The 23626-nt window shown below is 37.4% G+C and overlaps 1 protein-coding gene and 1 non-coding gene across 2 annotated transcripts in view; both read left to right on the top strand.

Moving 5' to 3' along the window:
* Positions 1-23145, top strand: part of LOC149075038 (uncharacterized) — an 89370-nt gene extending 66225 nt beyond the window's left edge. Inside the window, exons 4-6 of the mRNA XM_089246053.1 lie at positions 1111-1334; positions 14626-14704; positions 19974-23145. Of these exons, the coding sequence (XP_089102179.1) occupies positions 1111-1334; positions 14626-14704; positions 19974-20168 (498 nt within the window). The 3' untranslated portion in view covers positions 20169-23145. The remainder of the gene's footprint in view (positions 1-1110; positions 1335-14625; positions 14705-19973) is intronic.
* TRNAS-GGA (transfer RNA serine (anticodon GGA)) lies at positions 17644-17717 on the top strand. Its single transcript has one exon. It is a non-coding gene; the product is annotated as a tRNA-Ser (tRNA).
* Positions 23146-23626: the final 481 nt, after the last annotated feature.

Consider the following 23626-nt stretch of genomic DNA (forward strand, 5'->3'; position numbering starts at 1 on the left):
TTTTTCTGTTGGTTTCTTTTCTCTCACAAACTTCTATTCTTACATCGCTGCAGAAGTTTCACTTCAAAAAAAAAAATTCCCTATCTCAAAGGGCAATATTTGCTGTGATATTTGCATACAAAAGACAGGAAACTTAGGAATAAAACAGCATTAAATGTGAGTAACCCATTGTACCTGCATATTTGCAACAGGTTTGCTCACTATTGAAAAAAAAAAAGTTAAAACGAGAGAAGTGTCGTCTCGTGAGCAAGAGTCCTAAGCATTTTTATTTTAGCACTGTATGGACCTACCTTGTGAGAGGCTCATTCTTGTATCTTCCCTTGGTACAAGCATTCAAGCTATTGGCTTAAAATAAGAATTGATTAAATCTTTGACTGTAGTCATGAAAAGGTTTATTCGAAGTTATGTCCAAAAAAAAGTTGCTCGAATAATAGATGCAAGAAAACAAAATTTTTCCTTTAACTCTATAATGCAGAGATCGGCTGAAGTCGGCAGAGTAGGTTAATGCCCGTAACTGCCTTAAGTTACGGGCATTAACTGCCTTAAGTCAGCCCAGCTAGGGGGTATGGGTATGTTTTGGTGGGCTTTTGTCACTAACGGGGAAGAAGATGAAAGCTCTTGTTAGAGGCGGGAACGGAAAAGACAACTGCAACGTCCTATCAATGGGATTTTAAAGCTGATGTACTAAAATGGACTGATTATATCCAAGTAAAGTTAATGTTTTTCTTACTGACACAGTCGACCCTCCCACACAATAGACCTGTATGAATCACACCTCCTTGCACTCACACACATGTATACTAGTCTTTTCATTTATAGGAAGATAAGGGTACTCAATGCATTTTACAAAGAGATAATACTGTGAGAGGAAAGGGGTACGTTTTCAGTAGACAAATTATCTTTCAAAAATCCATTGAAATGAAAGGGTGAACGTCAATGCAAAGGGTAGCATGAATAGAAACTCGTGGAGAAAAAGTGGGGAGAGGGAAAGTGGCCGAAATTTGGACGAGTTCACTTCGAACACAAAAAACTCTGTATTTTCACGAATTTCCCAGGTTTTTCTATTTGGGCATTAAAGAGTTAAAAAAAATTGTTTTAATTTTTCTGCAGGACTGTGAGAAAAAGTTGGTTATGGAAGATCTACGCAAGATATTTGTTGATCGGGACTGCAATATGAAAGCACAGTTCTGCAAGCGAGCTTTGGAAACTTACGTGAAGGAGAACCCTGACAAGATCCGCTACTGTCTGACTCCTGATTGTTCTATGCTTTATCGAAACAATTCGCGGTCAGGGAAGTTCAACTGCCCATGCTGTGAAAATCTTATATGCACACGGTTTGTTATTATTGACTTCAATTTTTATGTATGAGAAACTAATTTCGTCTCAAGGGTTTCAGTATAAATTGTAACTGATACATTAATATACTGTTCCCCTTCATGCTAGAAGCACCAATATGCAATGTTGGAAAAAAAAGAATGTAGGAAATGTGTTGTTTGAATATTTACTCTACCCATGTGGTAAGGATCCATAACATCTACTATGGATGCTATTTTTCTAAAATGTTTTGTGATAAACAGTATCACAAAACATTGCTCACTTTTTTTTCAACAGGAATAACATTCACGTTTCAGACGAAACTTAGATAGCAAAATAAGGTATCCAGCCAGCCGATCAAAAAAGAAAAATTTGCACATTCCTGTTTTTAGTATGAGAAAGGGACGATATGATAGTCTGTTCAAAAACGTGTGTGTGTGTAAAACTGGATTTTTTCATGTAATAGCTCATGTTTTTAGATATTTTTACAATATTATACAATGTATTCGTTGTACATTGTAAAGTGCTCATGCAAGCACTTTTTCCGGTCTTCAAGTACACCTGTCAAACATATACGTATTTAATAATATTCTGACACACCCATCTTTTGGAGTATATTTTTATACCCCAATATGGCTTTCAATATCTAATTGAGATGGGAAGCGGGATGTGTGTCCGGTCCAATATCTTCAAGTACATGCTGAAGGCAAATTTTGGTGATGACCTGTAGAAATCACCTGTGCTTATTTCATTGAAGATGTACAGTAAAAAAAAGTTTTCCCTGTAAAATTAAATATTAGGGACAAAAAAGCTGCATCAGCTTTTTGATATATGATGTGGACGTTCAATGTCCATCTTTGGCCAAAAATGGTGACATAATGTTTGACTTATAAGGCTAAATATTGCCATGAAAGACACCAAGAAAAAGGATGATGTGATGACTAAGGATGCAAATGATGGTGTGAGTGCAGTATGACGTAAGCAGCATGTGCACTGAATGCTAGGACAGAGAACTATAACAAGATTGTGAGCACAGCATATGTGTGTGTCAGATCCGAATGTGTGACCACCCAAAATGCGTTGATGATTTTTATTTTCTTGTTTGTGCTTGCAAGTCGCAAAAGATTGTCAAGTCATATTAAAACTAATTAACTTTGTTAGCGAGAATTCTTCACACTCAAACATCTTAGATGAACATAGTTTTTTCCCTGGATGGGACATGATAGTTATGAGTATATGCCCAATAAAAACAAATAAAAATTTCAAAACACCACTACCTACTGTCAGGGGGAACAGTGAAAATATTTGAAGGGTCCAGGGGGAAAAAACGACTTTACAGCAATCTTTTTAAAAATGAGATAGCAGTGTCTTGTAGCTTCCAAGGTTATATTTTCCCCACGTGCATTCATTTTTGGGGTAGAACAACTTTAAAGCCATAAAAAATGGCGATCAAGTTTCGGTTTAATGGGGAAAACCATTGCATTCCAAACATGTTTTCCTCAAAATCTAATATTGCTGTAAAGTCGTTTTTTTCCCTTGGACCCTTCATTTGTTATATTCGTGTCTTCTTTATAACCATAGGTAAACAATACGAAATTCATGGGGAAATGAAAAAGCTTCATTATATGTGAAAATCTGTAATATATCTGTTGTCTATTGTAATCATGTCCATCTGTATTTCAAGCTTCAGATTGTGTTGTTAAACTGTTAAGTAAAGGACTTCACAAACCATTTTGGTTGGAGGCAGGTTAATCTTTATACAGTAGATGCCGCTTAATATAATCATTGATTATATCATTTGGGTGATGTTATCACTTCTGCAGAGAACAGAGTGGACCAATTTTTAACATGGGGAAAAAATTTGAATTTTGTTATCAGGACTTCCGATATTTTTTCCCACCAAAGTTTTTTTGCGTACTCTGCATAGGCTTAAACTTATTGAAAATGTTGGGGGGGCTCAGGCTCTAATGGAACCTCGTTTATACGACGCGTCGTATAAATGCAAAAGCAGTACTGCAAAACGAACTTTTTCCGAAAATTACCCCCTCCCCCCCCCCCCCCCCCACCTTTTTTTTACAGACGTTTCCGAAAAAAAATTTTGTGAAAATCTGTGGTTTTGATTCAAAATCTTATGCTTGAGAAGAAATATTATACTATCATAACATTACTGTTGCTAAAGTCTCAAGCAATTTTACGGTATTCATTTCAAGATTTAACAGAAAAAAAGTGTTATTTAAACGTTATGTAAAACGTCCTTTACTTGACAGAGAACACCGTTACAAAATTATAGAATGTGGGGGGCGACAAAAATCCCAGTTACAGCCCTGGCTATCAGCATACCGTAGCCCGTTCAATAATTATTTCAGTACCTGTCAAAAGCCATTGAACACGGGGCCACAACTAGGGAGGAGCAGGCGGGTCTCGTGCCCCGGGCGCTAGACCGGATGGGGTGCAAATTTCATTCTAAAACACCTCCTTCAACATTACAAGGGGGGGGCGTCAAAATGCGCGCTTGCCCCGGGTAACCAAGCATCTAGTTGCAGCCCTGATTGAACCAGTCAATCATCTTAAATTTTATTACTTTTTCAGTAAAAAATATGCATGAGAAACTACAGTCGGTCCCGCTTAGTTTTTCCGCTTACAACGTTTCTTCATGATGGGTTTTTGAAAACCGTAAAACACTGTATTTCAGTGACACGTTTTCACCAATTGAAAAATTATGTGATTCGATTGATAGAAAAGGTGTTTTCCAAAGACTTGGGAGTTCGAATCGAAGTGAAAACGTCGATTAATTGAAGTGTATACAGGCAGGGCCCTGGGTAAAGCAGGAATTAGGAGGCTCTTGCGACAAGAGTCAAAGATGTTAATTGGTCAGTGAATGTGTGTTGTTTGAATTTCGGGGGCTCAAAGTTATAAAGGCTTCATTTGCCCATGAAGAAATTAGGCCCTGTATACAGGGATAATGTATAGAAATGTATAGCAACTGAAGCAAAACCTCGTACAAATAAGTAAGGTCAGAAACGTAATAGGGAGATATATACAAAGGGTTCCATTACATTTTCCTAAATACAGTAAAATCTCCACAAATGATCACCTGTACTCAAACACAAATATGCATCAGTGGTCGCCTCTATTCGGCGTAAAATTTCTATGGTGGAGCCCCGTACGCTCTCCTCTTATATTCATTTATCGAATTTACTGATTTATTTTCTTCGAGTGGGTGCGGAGCCCCCGGGAAGTGTACACGGAGCACCGGTTGAGAACTGCTGCTTCAGTGAAAAGTTTCCCAAACTTTTTGTGTTCCATAGCTCTTCTTTAAAAAAAATTTCTTTCTCATTTCTCCCAACTCAAGCCCACCCATAGGATCCTATACTAAACCCATAGCTTCTATCAACCCTTTGGACAATTGCATCGACCCCTTCCCCCAGGGGTCGATATTTCACACTTTGGAAAGCACCGCTTCAGTGGCCATTCTTGGTTATTATACAACTTAATTTAATGAAAGGTCACGGGAAATTGACCTTTTTATTTTTGATTTATTCTTTTTTTTTTTTTTTGCACTATTTATAAATTTGTTATGATTAGTCCTGTTTGTTGCATTTATATAAATTAACCTCTTTTTAGCATTAATGTGTGTGTATAAATGTATGTAATTGAAGCATTTTCAGAATAAGTGCAAATTTTCAAGTTGTGCGGAAGATTAATTAAATTTTTGTAATTTTTCAAATTAATATTGCTCATAATACAATAAAAGTTCGTTATAACAACAGCTCACAACCACAAGAAAAGTTTTCGCTGTAATGTAGTTCTCATTATAAACGAATTTTCACGTTTCGCTCTGTAAGGACATAAAATTATTGAAAATTGCTGCTTTATCTGCATTGGGACGTCTTTGAGATCATTTCGTTCTAATATTAACGATTGAACGGAACTCTAGTCATGTGAAATTGATTTTTGATCTCAAATCAGTTGATTCTCTAAGAGTATAAGACGTTTTCCATAGAATTTCGTATTATCAAAGCGGTTTAGATGACCAACTGAACAATTAAAAGTCTGAACTTATTACATACATGCTCACTTCCATGGATTTATGGATCAGGCAACATCGTCTATCGAATCGGAAATTCAACATTTTCAAATAGTTTGGTTGCTCAACTCCAAGGACCTTCTAGCTACATGTACCATACCCGAAGCCCGGGTGCTTTATTTGCTTGTCATTTCTTTTTTTTCAAGTAAAAAGAAGTAAAATCTCAGGAGAAAAATCCGCCCATTTTTGACATTATTCATGTTTTGTTACTTGTGTGCACGTGTAGTTTGCTTCTTTTTCGAGCAACTTTTTCTTTCTATTAGTGAGCAGCTACAGTACTAATAACTAGAAATTCCTAAATAAAATACATGTAGAAATCATTTGCATGAGAATGTTTTTGCAAATGAATATGCACCGAGATAAATAGAAAAGATGCATTTAAAAACGCATTTGCGTTTTTTGCTTGGTTATTTGTTCTTTAGCACATATTTTCTCAGTTTTAGTTCATATTTAGCCATTTTTTTAAGTGGAAAATTCGGGCTCTAATTACAGGCGAATCCTGTTTTAACGAATACCGTTACAGCGAAAATATCGTTTTAACGAATGGTTTTCTAATCCCTCTAATAAGTATACATAGGAACAATGCAAACAATCTGAAATTTCTTTATAACGAAGTGTTTTCTCCGGTTTCTTGGACTTCGTTATAACAGGATATTCGACTGTGTAGCAATCATTTAATGTATTGTTACCAAAGTGAATGGGACAAAGGCGTAGCCAGAAATTTCGTTCGGGAGGGGGGGGGGACCAAAGTGATAGAACAATAGATTTGGTTATCTTTTTCCCTTTTTTCGGTCATTTTCTCACATTTCGGACGAGGGGACCAGACCCCCAAGTCTTCCTCTTCGCTACGCCCTTGGAATGGAACTACCCCTGAGCATGAGCTACCCAAGAAAACCAATCTATTGGGGGGGGGGGGGAGACACGGAATTTCTTCCAGAGAATTTTTGAGTTGGTGCCAATTTTCCAAAAGCATTTAATTAACAAAAAATTATTTGATTGTTGGGGGCGTAGCTTTTGCCCTTGAGCCCCATTCTAGTTTGATCACGGTCCAAGTAAAAATATACTTTCATTCTCTCTCTCTCATTGAAACGAGCACAACTCCGGTCTATCGCCATAGGCAATTTATTCAGATCTAGTCATGCCGTAAATCTGCGTATATCCTCCCAGGATCCCCCAGATCTCATGAATCCCGAAATCCCCTGGGCGGGGTCATGAAAATGACTATATACAAAAAATATATTCAGAACAGTATATGCATCTTTATTTATTCTAGGGTTGGACAAACCCCAAGTGCCAAGTCACCATGGTGACTGGAAAATCTGTATTCGCGCCTAAAATTTCGTATATGTGATTGCTAAATCAGAATCTAGTGATGGCTCAAAATTTTCCGATTTCATAATTGTCTTCCAACATGGAAAGGAGCAGAGCCACAACTAGAGAAAGCAGGTAGGTCTGGTGCTCCTGACGCTGGACCAGAATGTGAGTCGAATTCACCCTTTAACTGCTTCTTCTACATGCAAGGGGCGCCAAAATTCCGAATTGCCCCAGATGACAAAGTATCTAGTTGCGGCCCTGGGAAGGGGTCATCAATTCCCAGAAAGGTTGAAAAAAGATTATTTAAGATACTTTTCTCGTGAAAAAACCATGCTTGGCTCTTACAAAATTTGGCTGGTGCCTAAATTTTTTAATGATTTTTGTCGAGCCCTGTATTTATTTATATTTTATGATACAGTGTATATTTCCCCCAAAATCAAATTACATGTCACTTATTTAAGATTTATTTTACTCTCATATATTGAGTCATATATCAGGTTTTAAATTAGAAAAATAATAATTTTTTTAGTTGCATAAATTTCTTATTAAAAACTCGATTCAAATATTGTCACTTTTACAAGTACGCAAGCCAAATGGAGTTTAAATTTTTCTTAAATAAATTTTAAATATGATTGAAAAAAATAAAACATGGTAAGTTTTATTAATTTATTGATGTGTCTAACAGAAAAAAAAGTATTTTATACTACGCTTTTTTGATTATAAGTATTAGAGGGCTGCAAAATCTAGATTGTTTTTGAAGATTCTGAATAAATTATCATTAAAGAAAATGTTTAAAATGCATGAATTTATCAAAAATGTGTAGCTATATTTAATATTGCTTACTTTTTCTGTCAGGAAACTGTGCGGAATCACGAGGAACTTTTCCGTTTTCTTGTAATACAACATGTTTTACTAACAGAAGGTTATACTGTACGTGCACAACCGAATGTGGTCCACACAAACCATAAAATACTGTGGAACTGTCCATCTCAACATTTGTGGTGGGGGGGGGGGGGTTCAGTGGAAAAACAAGGAGTTTACTTCAAGTGGCTCCAAACACAGCTATTCTTATTTTGCAGAATCACAAACCTCGTCTAGATCTTTCTTCACCACTGTAATTTCTTTATATTCCAATTAGGATCATCTATGTCTGCGTCCTTCACGGATGGCCATCCATTAAGCACAAAAGCTTTTAAAGCCTTGACCGGCGGCGTCAAGAAGAATGTAGTTTTCAGGATCAGAAGGGGGGTCCCCATATGGACGGATGCCTCCAGGTGACATATTCCCCACATAAGCGACACGCTATACACTCCCCGTCCTTCTAATTAGGAAATGGTGATTGTATTCAGTAAACCTGCATTGAAGCAGCCGAAACTGAACCCTATTGAAATGCTCTTTGTCAGCTGCAGAAGGTGCGGCCCCTTTATCATGAAAAAAAAAAAAAAAATACATGGAATTAAAAGTCCGCCAAAGATCCCAGGCTAGAAGCCCTTCTCCAGTATGTGGGAGTCCATGGCCGTGCTTATAGCTCGCTGAGTGCCCCCCCCCCCCCCCCCCGGGAAACACGCCACTAGATGCCACGGACGGGCTGTAACTAGGAGTGAAGATCATTTTATTGTCGGGAAAGGGGAGGGGGGAAAGCATCGAAATGCCTCCTTGAGATCGACTGTGATACCGCAAGATATTTAAAATTTCTAACAGTGCTGCGAACGTAAACAGGGTATGTAAAACCCCCTCTTTGCGGATCGGGAAAGGAGGAACCCTATTAAAACCTTGAGAATAATTCTTCATTTTGAAATAAACACAATTTTTTGAATAACATAAGTAAGTAAGAAATACTACATCCTTTTTAGAAAAATTCCCCAATTTAATTTGCAATGGAACATAGAAAAAATTACAGTATTTTCCGATAAATAGAGGTCGCATCCTGTAAAATGGCCAGAAAAAAGTGTTTGTGGAAAAATCGGCACTTTTTTTTTTACATGTCACAGCTTCGTATAAAGGCCGAAACTCACTGTACTGACGTGACGTGATTATTCCGAGTCTAGGTGTGGAAAACGTATCCATGCGATATTTTTTTTTGTGGGAGAGGGGAAGATTGAGCCAGCTCTCCGAAATTAATAAGAAGGGACGGGAGTCTCGATCCCATTGGCTTGAAACAAGTTACGACAGGTAATACAAGTTACGACTTAATGCACTTAACATATGACAAGTTACGCTTACGACAGGTCCAAGCACTTCCGTGTGAAAATTCGGGGTCCTCGCGAAAGATCTGTCCAAAAGCCCGGTCCAACGGAGACAGGATCATTTTAGTCGTGGAGGGAGGGAAGAGTATGTAATTTTTTCACCCTCTCCCCACTAAAAAAAACGATCGAAACGATATTTTTCGTTCTTCCACCCCCCCCCCCCCCCCCCAGAATTAGCAGTCCCCACAAGAATTCCGCCTGTGAAAACTGCCTTCTTCCTTAGTTCCGGCCCTGGCTACCTAAGTGTTGGAGTACTGGAAACAGGGCTGGGGGGAGGGGTCAAATGTCTAGGGTGCCGGACCAGAGGGGGGGGGGACACACAAATTTCACCTTTTAACCTCTCTTCAACATTTATTGAAATACCGTATTTAAAATTTCTATATAAGAGTGCTGCTAACGTAGATAGTTTGAGAATCCCTGATTTATAAGGAGGAAATTTCATATTCCTAGTATTAGAATGCAATGGTACCCGGCTCAGGGGGCTTTGAAATTTTCCATTCATTTCTTATTTTCTTTTTTTTTGTGTGTTAATTTTATTTTACTATTATTTATTTGATTCCCCTCAAAGGCACCGGAACCTAGGAGTGGAGGATATTTGAGCCCCCCCCCCCCAATAGTTTTTAGAAGAACAATGCAGTGCGTCCTCTGTTTCCTGCGTATGTGCTTCATTTCATCCCCGTATATAGGGGACGGCCAGCAACTTTCCGCGCTCTCTCCCCACCCAATGTTAATTTCTTCATGTCAGAGCCTCCGTTGTGAAGAACTTGTTAATTAATAAGCTTAATCATTGTTCACTTTACCTCCTCCCACTTTTTTTCTTTTTTTGTGTTGTATCATGTCCCCATCCCCAAGGGTCACACTCAACAAAAGAAGGAAGAGATGCTCTTGAGTTTACCGACAGTGCAAGCAAGAAAAAGGATCCCCCCCCCCCAAGTTATCTACACTGGTGCCTTCAGGCACCACTCTGGGAGGACACAACTTAGGATGAATGGATGCTGGATTGATTCGTAGATAAGACTACTATTGTCACAGAACAAGTGCGTTGAGATTCTGAAGAAAAGTAAAAAAATAAAATTTCGAGCAGATGGATTTCTACTATTTAAAGAAATTTTTTGTCAAAAAGTTTTTTCTGAGCCAAGTGTGAGAAACATATCCACTCGAATTTTTTTTTGGGGGGGGGGCCGAGCCGGCTCTTCTAAAATGTTGGGGGGGGGGCTCGGGCCCATGGGCCGGATACAAGTTTACGCCTATGTTCTACCCCCCCCCCCCCCCCCCCCCGTCAAATTTTGTTGTAAGGGGGCTTGAAAAATGTTTCGGCATCGGTCCTCAAGATCTGTTATGAATGGGCATTTAGAATGTGCTTTTTTCCCCAATATTTTTCAAAAAAACATTGGGGGGGGGGGGCCTAAAAGTTATTGGTCCTCCCGCATATACGGGACTCAAGCGTGTACAAAGGAGAGGGAGAATGCATTCCACAATGGTTTTTTTCAGTAATTACTGGGAGGCTCAGTCCCCTTACAAAATTTATTGCGGGGGGGGGGGGGGCTCAAATGGCCTCAGCCTCTAGGTTCTGGCACCTTTATAGAGTGTAATTTATTTCGGTTTCAATATCATTGCTTCCCAATTTTCAACCTCCCCCCCACCATGCATCTTTTGGCTTATTTTCATGTCGGCGCCATGGCCGTCCTCCGGTCGCAGTGAACAAAAGAAGAGACACTCAGTTTTTGCCACAGGCAAAGAAGAAAGAGCCCCCTCAACACCTCAAAGAATCTTCCTCTCAGCCGTGCCTTCTGGCAGTAAGGATTGGAACCGATGGAGGGTGCAATTGGGGATTGAACAGCAGGGAAGAAATGAGATAAACGTATTGTCATGGAACAAGAAAGCCAAAGACCATCCAGATTTTTTAAAAGAACTAAAATTTTGAGCAGATTGTTTCCATTAACTAATTCATAATTAGGACAACTTTTGGTTAAAAAAAAAAATTTTCATCATTGCAAAATGAATAAGCCATATTCATACAAATTTTTGGGGGGGCTGAGACGCGTCTTCAAAAATATTGGGGGGGCTCGGGCCCATGGGCCCTATAGAAGTTTACGCCTATGGTACTCCGGTACTCTGAAGCTAAAGTTTAATCATACTTATTTTTTTCTTTTTTTTCTATAAGTTAACGTTATCAAGTTCAGGGCTCCCACTCTTCCTACATTTTGGTAAATTGTCCTACTTTTGTCCTGCTTTCTCGGTTTTGTCCTATTTAACTGCCAAATCCTATCGATAAAATTTGTGTAATTGATTTTAATAGAGAAGGAAATCATTGATATATTGTCAAATATTACAAATTTTGGAGAATGCAATTAATTATTTTGCAAAAGCAGAAATTGTATCATTTTTAAGGTTATTTGGGGGGGGGGGGTGTATGTGGACCACATTTGGTTGATTAATTTTTCATTTGCTTAGTTTGAGTGTTTAGTTTGCTTAGTTTCAACAAGTAGGTTAGTCATTAAAAACTTCTGTCGTGATGGAAAAATAATTTTGTATTTATTATTTCATGGTCTTGGACAGTAACTAACATTCATCATTCAAAATTATGGTGCAAATAGGTGAAACAACAGTTTGCATTTCAAAGCAGTTGGATACATAGGCCTATTCTAGGTTTAGTGATTCTGCTGCTACCCAATAGCATTCAGTTGTATTCTGTATTTTTAAGGCATGAAGACGCATAAATGATATTTGCAATGTGCTCAGCAAAGAGCTATGAATAGAAGTGCTTCATTTGTTAAAAATGATTACACTGGAATTGAACAGTAAAATGTGAACAAAATAGTAAAATTATAAAAAATGATGAACAACGGAGTAAAACTATCTTGTTCATCTTGCCTTATTTACATTGGATCTTGTAATTTACACATTTTGCACTGTGAAAGTGGTCTCGAAGGAGTATCATTCTTAAAAAACGTATGTCTTCAAAATTTGCTGTGCATTGTCGCAAAGAGTGGACAAGCTCTGCACTTCAGAAAACTCCAAAAAAGAACATAATATATACACTGAAGAGCCAAAAAACTGGTAACCTGCCTAATATTGTGTAGGGTCCCCGCGAGCCTGCAGAAGTGCTGCAACACGACATGGAATGGACTCGACTAATGTTTGTAGTGCTGGAGGTAATTGACACCATGAATCCTTCAGGGCTGTCCATAAATCCGTAGGAGTAAGAGTGGGTGGAGATCTCTTCTGAACAGCACGTTGCAAGGCATCCCAGATATGTTCAATAATGTTCATGTCTGGGAATTTTGGTGGCCAGCGGAAGTGTCTAAAGTCAGAAGAGTGTTCCTGGAGCCACTTTGTAGCAATTCTGCACGTGTGGGGTGTTGCATTGTCCTGCTGAAATTGTCCAAGTCCGTCGGAATGCACAATGGACATGAATGGGTGGAGGTGATCAGACAGGATGCTTACGTACCTGTCAGAGTCGTATCTAGATGTATCAGGGGTCCCATATCACGCCAACTGCACACGCCCCATACCATCACAGAGCCTCCACCAGCTTTAACAGTCCCCTGTTGACATGTAGGGTCCATGGATTCATGAGGTTGTCTCCATACCCGTACACGTCCATCAGCTCGAAGCAATTAGAACCGAGACTCGTCAGACCAGGCAACGTGTCCTCAACAGTCCAATGTCGGTGTTGTCGGGCCCAGGCGAGGCGTAAAGCTTTGTGTCATCAAGGGTACACGAGTGGGCCTTCGGCTCCGAAAGCCCATATCGATGATGTTTCGTTGAATGGTTCACACGCTGACACTTGTTGATGGCCCAGCATTGAAATCTGCAGCAATTTGCGGAAGCGTTGCACGTCTGTCACGTTTAATGATTCTCGTCAGTCGTCGTTGGTCCCGTTCTTGCATGATCTTTTTCCGGCCGCAGCGATGTCGTAGATTTAATTTTTTACCGGTTTCCCGATATTCATGGTACACTCGTGAAATGGTCGTACGTGAAAATCCAAATTTCATCGCTACCTCTGAGATGCTATGTCCCATCTCTCGTGCGCTGACTATAACACCACGTTCAAACTCAGTTAAATCTCGATAACCTGCCATTGTAGCAGCAGTAACCGATCTAACAACTATGCCATACACTTGTTGTGTTATGTAGGCGTTGCCGACCGCAGCGCCGTACTCTGATTGGTTCCATATCTCTTTATTTGCATACGCATGCCTGTACCAGTTTTTTTGGCTCTTCAGTTTATGAGGAGAGACAGCAAAGAATTATCTGTGATTGCTAGTGCACTGTTTTGGCCAAAAATTGGTTTGTAACCAACTCATTTATCATTTTGCTTTAACTTAGTCAATCTTATAGGAAACTGAAATAGTGCTATTGAAAAAAAAAGTCAATTCAAAATTAATCTTTTTTTTTAATTATTTGAAAATTTTTTTTAGTGATTTTTTTTCCATTATGCTATGATTATGTTGTCTAGGGGGGGTTACCCTCCCCCATCCTACTTTTTCTCATTTTTTGAGTGGGAGCCCTGCAAGCTGCAAAACTACATAGGAGGCTATAAGATGTTCTCTCTCACCCCCCCCCCCCCCCACCCATCCATTGTTTTACAAACACAAACATTTCCATACTTGATGTCGTAATCAGTCTATATTACTCATTGTGATCCATGTACGTGTGGAGTAGTTACTTTTGTAATAACCTTCCTGTAGTGAAGGTGTAAATGTATTTAAAAGAAAACCCCTTTCTTTCAGTTCTTCATCGGTTTCTTTCAGATAACCAGATTCAATTTTCTTTTTCCGAGAGACTGGAACTATGAAAAAAGTGTCATAATTTTGGATATACAGTGAAATCTCCATATAAGGGTGCTCTGGGGACCATAAAAACTCGTTGTAGAGGGATTATGGTTTTTTTCGAGAAGTGGTAGTTTAAACATTACATTAGACCAGCGGTTCTCAACCAGTGCTCCGCGGAGCCTTTGGGGAGGCTCCGCGGTGATTCGAGGAAAATAAAATAAGTCAGTAAATTTCATAGGTGATTGAAAAAAGAGGCCTACATAGTTCTGTCATAAAAATTTTACACAAAAAGGGACTCCTAGAGTCAAAGAGAGCTCCACCTTAGAAATAATATACTGAGAAGGGCTCAGTGAGTCAAAAAAGGTTGAGAACCACTGCATTAGACTATAGCCATTTCCAAACAAGTCTTGAAAAAATATTGTTGTAGAGAGATTTATTCTATCAAGTATCATTGTAGCAAGGTTTACATTAAAAAGTTCCATTTTAATGCCTGTTTATGGCTGAATAACAAAAATGCAAGATTTTAGCTCAAAGGGGAGTCCCGTTTTAGAATTTAAAAAAAAAATTTAACACAACTGAACATTTTACACCCAACCATGTGGGAAATGAAAACACAGTTGTCCCGTTTTATCAATAAGTGTTCACCATATGCCCCCATTCAGCCAAACAGGATGTATGGTCATCGTACTTGCAAACGGGAATCTTTTTGGATATAGTTATCGTTGTGTTATTGTTATCAGAAACCCCAGTATTATGAAAATCAGTCTCAGTTTCCATTTAAAATTAAGCTCTCATATGCATGAAGGATACTGTCTTTATAAATTTCAGGAACTCGCAAAAATATTCATATTTATTCATTTTATTGAGAAAAAAAAATTCTTTTCAGGTGTCATTCATTTTATCATCATGGAATGACGTGCGAAATGTTCCAGAATACCAAAATCGATGAGAATTATTCAGTGAAAGTAAGTTTATTAATTCGCATGGTTTTCATAATTAGCCTTAATCACAATTATTCAACCCCCCTTATTTACTGGTAGCATTACCAAAACCTCCGGTGTATGCCTCAAAGTGGTTTTGACAAGAGTTTTAAGAATGGGAGAGCTCTTATGTATTTTCTTGACTAAGTATGGAAACTTTTACTACTACTACACCACACATGCACCTCTTCCATGTTTCTCTGCAAAATTTCTAACAAATTGGTACATGTTGGAATGTGTGTGTACGTGCTATGAACCTAATGCAGAGTTGGTTTCTGTGTAATGCCCGTTGTGTATAGTGCTGCCATCAATTTTTGTAACTGAATAATTGTACTGTTGTAGGTCTGTTGCTCTCTGGGAACTTTCAAGGCCGTCTTAAAAGCATCATGGGCCACATGATTTTTCGGAGGCTCTACGTAGCAAATTCTTAAAAATTTCAACCAATTATCATTTTTGGGAAGCCCTTCTTCAGTTGAGGCCCTGGGTTCACACCCTTCACACACCATGCCCTGGTGGGCCCATTCGTTAAAACAGCACAGGGAACTTTTACTGCAGAATGTATGTTTTCAGTCAGCTGAAGACTTATTGTAGAACAATGCAAAACATTCTGCTTCGACCTTATTAGTATGGATAGCCTATATTATACAGTAGGACCTCTCTCTCTCAAATCTGGACTCTTCAGGACCTAGGGGATTCCAGATTAGGAAATCTTCCGGATTATGGAGAAATATTTTGCTTGTTTCTCAAGTTTTTGTATTCAAAGTAATAATATACCACTTTGGTTCATATTTCATTTAAAAAATTAATAAAGCAATGTACAGGGTGCATAGGTAACTATACATTAACTATACAGCATAGAGAAATTAAATGAAAAAATTAAAGTTCTTTTGATATCAGAGCCTGCTTACTGACCAATCACGTTCATTAGGAAACACATCATTATTTCTCAGAAACCCAAAAATCGCTGCGGACATCAACAATAAGTGGTAAAAAAAGCACCAAAAATGGCTGATGTAGTGGAAAATGACGAAACAGTGTTTTGGTGAAGAAAAAATATTGAAATTCCGGTTGAAAAAAAAAAACAATTTGACCGAAATACAAATGTTTTTAACTACAGTAAAACCCCTCTTTTACAGCCAAATAATTTCCCCTTGTATAATAAAAGTATGCATTTCAAACCCCTGATTAACAGTTATTCCTCTGTCCGGATTTGGCTGTATTTTGAAGGTCTATATGTCATGCCGTACTTTTTTACCAAATACAGTAAAATGTTTCTTTTGCAGACACCGGTAGGACAAAACTGTAACTGTCTGTAAAAGAGAGGTAGCTGTTAATCAGGGGTTTGAAATGCATACTTTTATTGTACAAGGGGAAATTATTTGGCTGTAAAAGAGGGTTGTCTGTTAAGAGGGGTTTTACTGTAGTTGAAAACATTTGTATCAATATATTGCAATTTGGTGGGGAACTTCATTTACTAATTGTGATATGTAAAGTTCACACACACACACACACAGGTGTGCCTGTACTTTGAGAGTTGAAAATCTGGTGTCCCTATTCGGGATGTATGGTAGAACCTCATTATAACGGACTAATAAATGCTGGAGGTTGTTCGTTATAGTGAAAGTCTGGTATATAACAAATAACTCGTACAGTGGGTGTGATGCTACAGGGTGTTGTACATCACTAAAAGTACAGTAGTTAGCTATAATAAGTGCTTATTATATATCAAATAAAAAATGACCTTGAACATAGGTTGAATTGAAAAAGGTGTGTATGTATACACTGTATTTATCAATTTTTCAAGGAAGTGAACGGTACGAGTCGTGCAGTGCATCCATATTTATGTAAAACAATGACTGATGTTTAATAGCTTGTATTAATACTTTTTAGCTACTTAGAGTTTTAAACTCGTGAGTTAAAAATTTTAGTGGTTTTTTTTTTTTTTTTTTTTTTTTTTTTTTTTTTTTTTTTTGCTGTCCTATAAGCTAACTATGTTATAGTGAGATTCTACTGTATTTGAGAATAATCTATAGAGACACTTATATATCACTGATGGTTATCAAAGAACAAAGGGTAATGGGTAATGTAGAACTAATGTCTTGATAGTTGCAAGAAATGCTTATCGGTTCTTTTTTTTCATGTTCCATTCTATTTCTCCCCACTGATAGAGATGAAACCATTTTATTAGTCTGACATGCATATAAATGAAATTGAACATTCTTTGTAATGCATCAAAGGCAAAGTTATTCTTTTAATACAACATTTCAATCTATATATATAAAATTGATTTTCTGTCTGTCTGTGTGTGTGTGTGTGTGGGGATTCTCTATACAAATCTACAATTTTAGATCCATTATCGCCAAATTTTGCATACAAAATGGGACCCGACTTGAATGTTAGGCTACTTTAAAAGTTTGTCGAAGCTGGGCAAATGCCCAAAATTGGTGAAAAACTGTTGGGTAATAATGGGTTCTCTGCTTCAACAATCATTTTTGGAATATTTACTGTGGTTACTGTGGTTCCCTGCCAATGTGTTTCAATCATGTATATGCCTTTACAATGATTTGCCATTTCTTTAATACAAGGATCACTCTCCGCTACCATACGAAGGTTTTTTTAACAACTGGATGTTGCGAAGATATATTTTGGAAAGAGAGAAAATTCAACTGCCCCTGCGGGGAATCGAACCCACGTCCAACACTTTCCGGGTGAACGCCCTAGACCACTAGACTACAGAGGCACTGAATCTCAATCTTTCCTTGGATCTCGTGTACACTGAAAGCGACCGCACATGGACGGCCAAACCAGACTCGGCCAAGCTCACAACTGCTGACGCTGCCACCTGGATGACAGTCTGGTCCGGCTGTCCATGTATGGTCCTTTTCAGTGTACAAGAGCTCCAAGGACAGATTGAGAGATTCTGTGCCTCTGTAGCCTAGTGGTCTAGGGCGTTCACTCGGAAAGTGAAAGGACGGGGATTCGATTCCCCGCAGGGGCAGTTGAATTTTCTCTTTCCAAAAATATATCTTCACAACAGCCAGTTGTTGAAAAAACCTTCATTTCTTTAATGCTGTCAGTATATGTATAAATAGTTTATATGCCTTTATAAATTGTTTGTCACTTTTTCAATCCTTCCAGCAATTGAAGAAAATCTGAGCAGCGCCGAGTATTATAGCTAGTATACTATATAATTGAATATAATGTGGTGGCATCATGTTCCTTTATGAAACCCATTTTTGTATATCTAGTTATACACTATTTTTTGTACAAGAAGGGGAAGGACAACAGTAGTTTTTTAAAGATAAAAGCCTATTTCTAAAGCTGCTGTAGGCTTGTGTGGACATCATGATGGGCTCCTATGGCAAAGATCTGGGATTGATTCCCGCAGGCAGCACAGTGGTAGTCTGCTGAAGTTGGTTTTCTCAACTTTGAGGCTTGAATATGAGCTGATATCCCTGTTAAAAAGCCTAGCCACACAGAGAGCAATAATCTTACAAGAGTACAAATATTTAAATTATTTCATTTCACGTATAATTAAAAGTATAGATGGTAGTGCTTATAAATCATAAGCAACAACAACAATCATGCTCAGACTGTTAAGTAAGAAGGCACATTTCTGGCACAACTCACTCAGTAGTGAATTGCCCATGGTGGTAGACTGTAGTTGTGCTCGATTTAAAGGAAAGAAAGGTTCTGCTTATGATACATGAAGAAAAGAGACTTTTCTGGATATTATGCTGAGGCAAACTCCAAAAGAAAAGTTTGTGGTTTCTACTTTGGTCCTCTTGCAATCTGGGCAAGTGTGCTGCTGTAAGTAAAGAAAGCAAGGTCATGTCTCTCATGGTGTATATGACAGTTACAAGAGAACAGCGGGTTTGATTCTTGGTGGAAACACGAAACTTTTCTTTCCAATCTTTCTATGTATTTTCCAGCTGCAAACATGGATCCTTATCTCTGTCCAAGTTGACAGACAAAATTCACGAAAGGCATTTATTGCTTACTATTTCTCAATAACTAAATGCAGTCAATTTCCTAACATAAATCACGTTTGCAAATCAGTTTTTCAAGTTATTCATTGAATCTGATCTTTTGGCCCGCGATAGATAAATAAAAAAATGCTCAGATCACCAAATAGGCCAGAAACATTCCCATCAGTCTCTATCATCACCTTTTACTCGATTCCACTTCAGAGGGGAATTTCACATGGAATTAGAATTCATTGACACCAATGTTATATCATAACATTGATGAGAGTTCTCATTTGGTGGTAATCACCTATAGCCTAGGCAGATAACTTCATAGCCACTTACCAAACAAAGAATAATCAATGGAGTTGACATGAATCCTTCAAATCTATTCAGGCACTAATATAAAGTCAGGTTTAAATATAGCCGCCAGGTTGATCAGGACCTTCAGGAGACATTCACAGGAAATCAATCATCCATTCCTCGCAGGTACATCTTACCCAAGTTTTTTTATGAATGTTAAAATAATCGTACAATGAAAGAACTAGTTTCATTTCAACAATAGGTCCAGACCCCCCCTTTCCCAGAGACATAGATATGTTAATGCTTTGACTAGTCAAACATACTTGGAGATACCTTTTTTAGTCGATGGCCAGTTACAGATTGTTGATATCGAACAGAGGACAAAGGCAGAGTGAAACGAAATGCTATGCATTGCTCTCAGCGAACGGAAGATGCAAAAGATTTATACACGATGAAACAAAGATAGTTTTACGCGATCCTTTCATCTCAACATGTAAAACGTTTTTCACTTTTGGCAATTTGCATATTAAAATGGAAAAACAATTCAAGTTACAAAATTTTAGGTAGCAAAACCAAAAAAAAAAAAAAAAAAAATACGAAGGGAACTGGCCAGGTTTCCCCCAACATGTTAACAAGGCCTATTGCATGATGAACAAAACAATATATCAACACCAATGGAAGTCTGCAGCCCTCTGCAATATATTGCAACAAGGTATTTATATGAATCAATTAAAAATCTTAATTAACACAATAGCAATACTGATCGCGTAAGATCAATTCTAACAAATTTTAGGCCTAACCTCGGACCACCATGGTGGGTAACAAGGATTGTTACAATCTTATCTTGGAATAATACCCAGAAAAGTGTATTTCCTTCAAAGAAAGGTCTGATTATAAATTAAATGTATTTATCTTTCAAAAATCGTCTATTTCTCTGTCAGTGTCGTCTTACATTTCATAATTCCATACATCTCATTTGAAAATAGGTTTGGATGGCACAGGAGGCTGGCAACAGAAAAATCTGCCCCAAATGCAAGATGGGCCTAGAGAAAGATGGTGGTTGCAACCACGTCCTGTGTACCAATTGTAACTCGCATCTCTGCTGGCTTTGTCTGAGGCGTTTCAAGGACAATGATGCCGTTTACGAACACTTACCGAATTGTCCTTACAATAATGTCTGATATTGCAGCATGGCTTAATGAGCGACATATTCATCCGAATAGAAGAAATGTTTGGAGATTTATTTGAGAAATCTATTCAGAAATGTTAATTTAATATTTGATGTATGTATTTATTCACGTCAAATTCAAATGTGAACGAATGTTTATAAAAAATTTTGATATCGGACCTATTTTTTTACAATGGGCTGTCAATATCAGAATTTCTACCTCTGAAATTGATACTTATTTATGTGTATGGCTGCAGAATAATTATGAATATTTTTTCTGCCTATAAATGTCAAACATGTTTTTTTTATTGTATTTTGTCAACTTTCGGTACAAAAAGTTTTGTATCAGATATTGGATATATATTTTTACATAACCATGTCCACATCAGGTGAATTTTTTCAGTAAAGTGTGAATGGCAGAATTTTTCTATAAACAGCACATTATACTTAAGTCTGCTGCCGTTTAGTTGACTAATTTAAATGCCAGTGAGATACACCATGGAAACTTGGTCATTTTTCTTTAAATTTCTAAACATTGACCAAAATAATTTCATTGCAATCATTAGCAAAGTTTGAAATAGTTGGTACTTGAATTTCTGAATTGGTACATCAATGCAAAAAGTGAACGTTGCTGGTGGATATAGTTTTATTCCTGTTCTTTGTAACCGAAAACAATAAATGCTGGTGTAGAAACATTCATTCGTGCAAAACAAACTATTAATTCTCAAATTTCTATTATACTGGGTCCAAAGGCATGTTGATGCAAGAGATTCAGGTTGATAACAGGTAAGTTGAGTATATAATAAGTTGAGTATAACTAATAACATTTCCATCTCCCATGAATGTTTTCGAGAAATTCCCATGAAAAAAAAAGATTACAATAAACGCATTCCTATGAAAAACAAAAATTTATGAAATGGAATAATGATATGTATCGATATATTACTGTAATGTGATTTGACAGAAATGTATACATGTTCGTTTAGTCTGCATATACTAGTACATGATATGTGTAGAGTTGAGTCATTTCTTTGCGGAGTAAGCAAAGAATATCCTGTGACCATCGTGGACAATACAACAGGTACGCAAAACTAACTGAATGAAGCGATATCAGTGTTTCAAGGAAGGAAAATTCATCTCTGCACTCACAGGGACAGAGACCGTGAGGGAAGAGATGAATTTTCCTTCCTTGAAAACACTATCTCTTCATTCAGCCAGTTTTCTGTATTTGTTGTATGCGGGTCAATGTGACATCTTTCTACATATTGTGGACAATACTTTGTCGGCAGCTTTTCAATCATTTATGCCACTCCCAAACCCTAGTTTGGCTCATTGCTTCTCTCTTGCTATATGTAAATTCCATTTGAGTTGAGACGACTCTGCCAAGATAGCAGGTTACAAAAATCAGCACTCGAATGCCATTTAAAACTTACGACGAGTAGCCTTGAATGTCTTGCAGTCATGAACCATTCATAAAGGGTGTCCTGCAAGTCCCAATTCAGCCTTTATCTCATCAATCGTTCATCGCGGAGGTATGGTCCCAATTTATAATGTGTTCAAAAATTGTCCAGTACCAGTTTCAAGAGTGAAAGTACAGTGTGTCAAACGAAATAAAAACTAAATTTTTATATGGTCTTGTCCTCAAAACCACAATTAGAAAGTTGTTGCTAATATTTGCTGAGAGAGAGAGATATTTGAATTTAAAAATCTGAGAAAAGTTTAGAAAGAACAGTATAAATGAGGGATAGGGGCATTGTGTCATTTAGTTTATGCTGTTCTTTCTCAACTTTCCTCAAATTTTTGCATTAAAATATCTCTTAGGAGCATGGAACTATTTTTTGGTAGCCTCAGGAGATACAGGGCAACAACTTTCTAATTAGAAGTTGGACAGACAAGGGAATCGTATAAAAAAACTAATTTTTTTATTTATTATGTGACACTGTGCTTTCATTCTCAAAACTGGTACAGGGCGATTTCTGAACAAATTTGTAACAATTTTTCAATTTGGGACCAGACCTCTACGGCAAACAGTTGATGACGTAAAGGCTGAATTAGGACTTGAAGGTACCCTGTGTATGTCCGATTCGGATGAAATTGATTATTGCAAGGTTGGTCACATGTCACTCTTTGCCAACTCAACGGGGAATGATTGGACTTTTCACGCATCATAACAAGTATTCAAAAAACCCATGTGATATATTTTTTTTAATGATTTTAGTCATATTATATAGTCATATTTCTAGGAATAAGCGCAGTATATGAATCGTGATAAAACTCGAATTTTTAGATCATAATGTCTGTTTTCTTTCCTCCTGCAAAATTACTGTTTACCTGTAAATCAGCAGTATCGATTATAAATGCCTGAATTGTTATTCAATGAATTATTCAAGTTGATTTACCCTAGCAATTTTTTGGCTCAAGTTCTGGAATTGTATTCAGAAAGAAAATTAGTTGCTTATCCCCAGAAATACGGTGTCATCATTTCATCTAATCAAGTCGTAACACATGAGTGATTCATGAATATCACGCTGAGGATTGTTCATAATTTCTGGAGACATCCAGGTGTGATAATTTTGTGTGATGTTTGTCGTTGGTTGTATGAGAATTGCCTGATTTCATCTTTGAAACAAGAGCTTCCACATACTATCAGAGAATCAATTGGTTTCCTCATTGATAAATATTCCATCCACTGGAAGCTCACGTTTCCAAGATGATACATGCTGATGATTATGATACCGAAAACCTACAAGTGTTCTTGAAAGATTATGTTAACCATTCTTATATATAACATAAATCGCTGTGATGATTATTGATTATTTCAATTATGTCCTTCAGTCTTTGAGTGTACGATCATTTACAAATTTGAAATTTGTATTTAAGAACCTGTACGATTTGTTCATGTATTTGATTTGACACTTTAGCTTGTTTGACCCTTATTTTGACACTTTATTCAGTTATATTTCTATTTCGATTAAAAAAAGATGAATGTTTTTCTGCGTCTGCGATTTTCTCGCCTTTTTCAAATTTGTCACAAAATTTTTGTTTCGACATTGCCCGACATAAACATTTTGACCGAGCATGTATTTTTTTAGTCGCACATCTGATGTTAGCATGTAAAGTATTGATTTGGATAAATTATTTTTAGTTGGGCATGTGAATTTTTGGAGATTTGTCCACAACCCCCTCAGGTACAAGGCTATGTTTTTTTTTTATCGCATGCACTTCCCAGGGACCGCTCCAGGACAATAAAATACAGTTGATCCCCAAAAACTGCAACTGAAAAACGTTTTAAGCAGGAAATATATAAGAATTATAATACATAGTTTTTCACTGAGACCATAGCTTTTTTTTATGTAAATTTTTCAACTTAAACATTACTGTATATGTAAAGATTTAATAGGAAGAAATTGTGTATTTGTTATTCCATTAAATATTTACATGCATTATATGGGATAATGTAGTTTGGGGGAG

Source organism: Pholcus phalangioides, unplaced genomic scaffold, assembly GCF_987345545.1.
Source record: "Pholcus phalangioides strain wild (caught in Gottingen) unplaced genomic scaffold, Ppha-v1.0 ptg000016l_1, whole genome shotgun sequence".
Taxonomy (NCBI): domain Eukaryota; kingdom Metazoa; phylum Arthropoda; class Arachnida; order Araneae; family Pholcidae; genus Pholcus; species Pholcus phalangioides.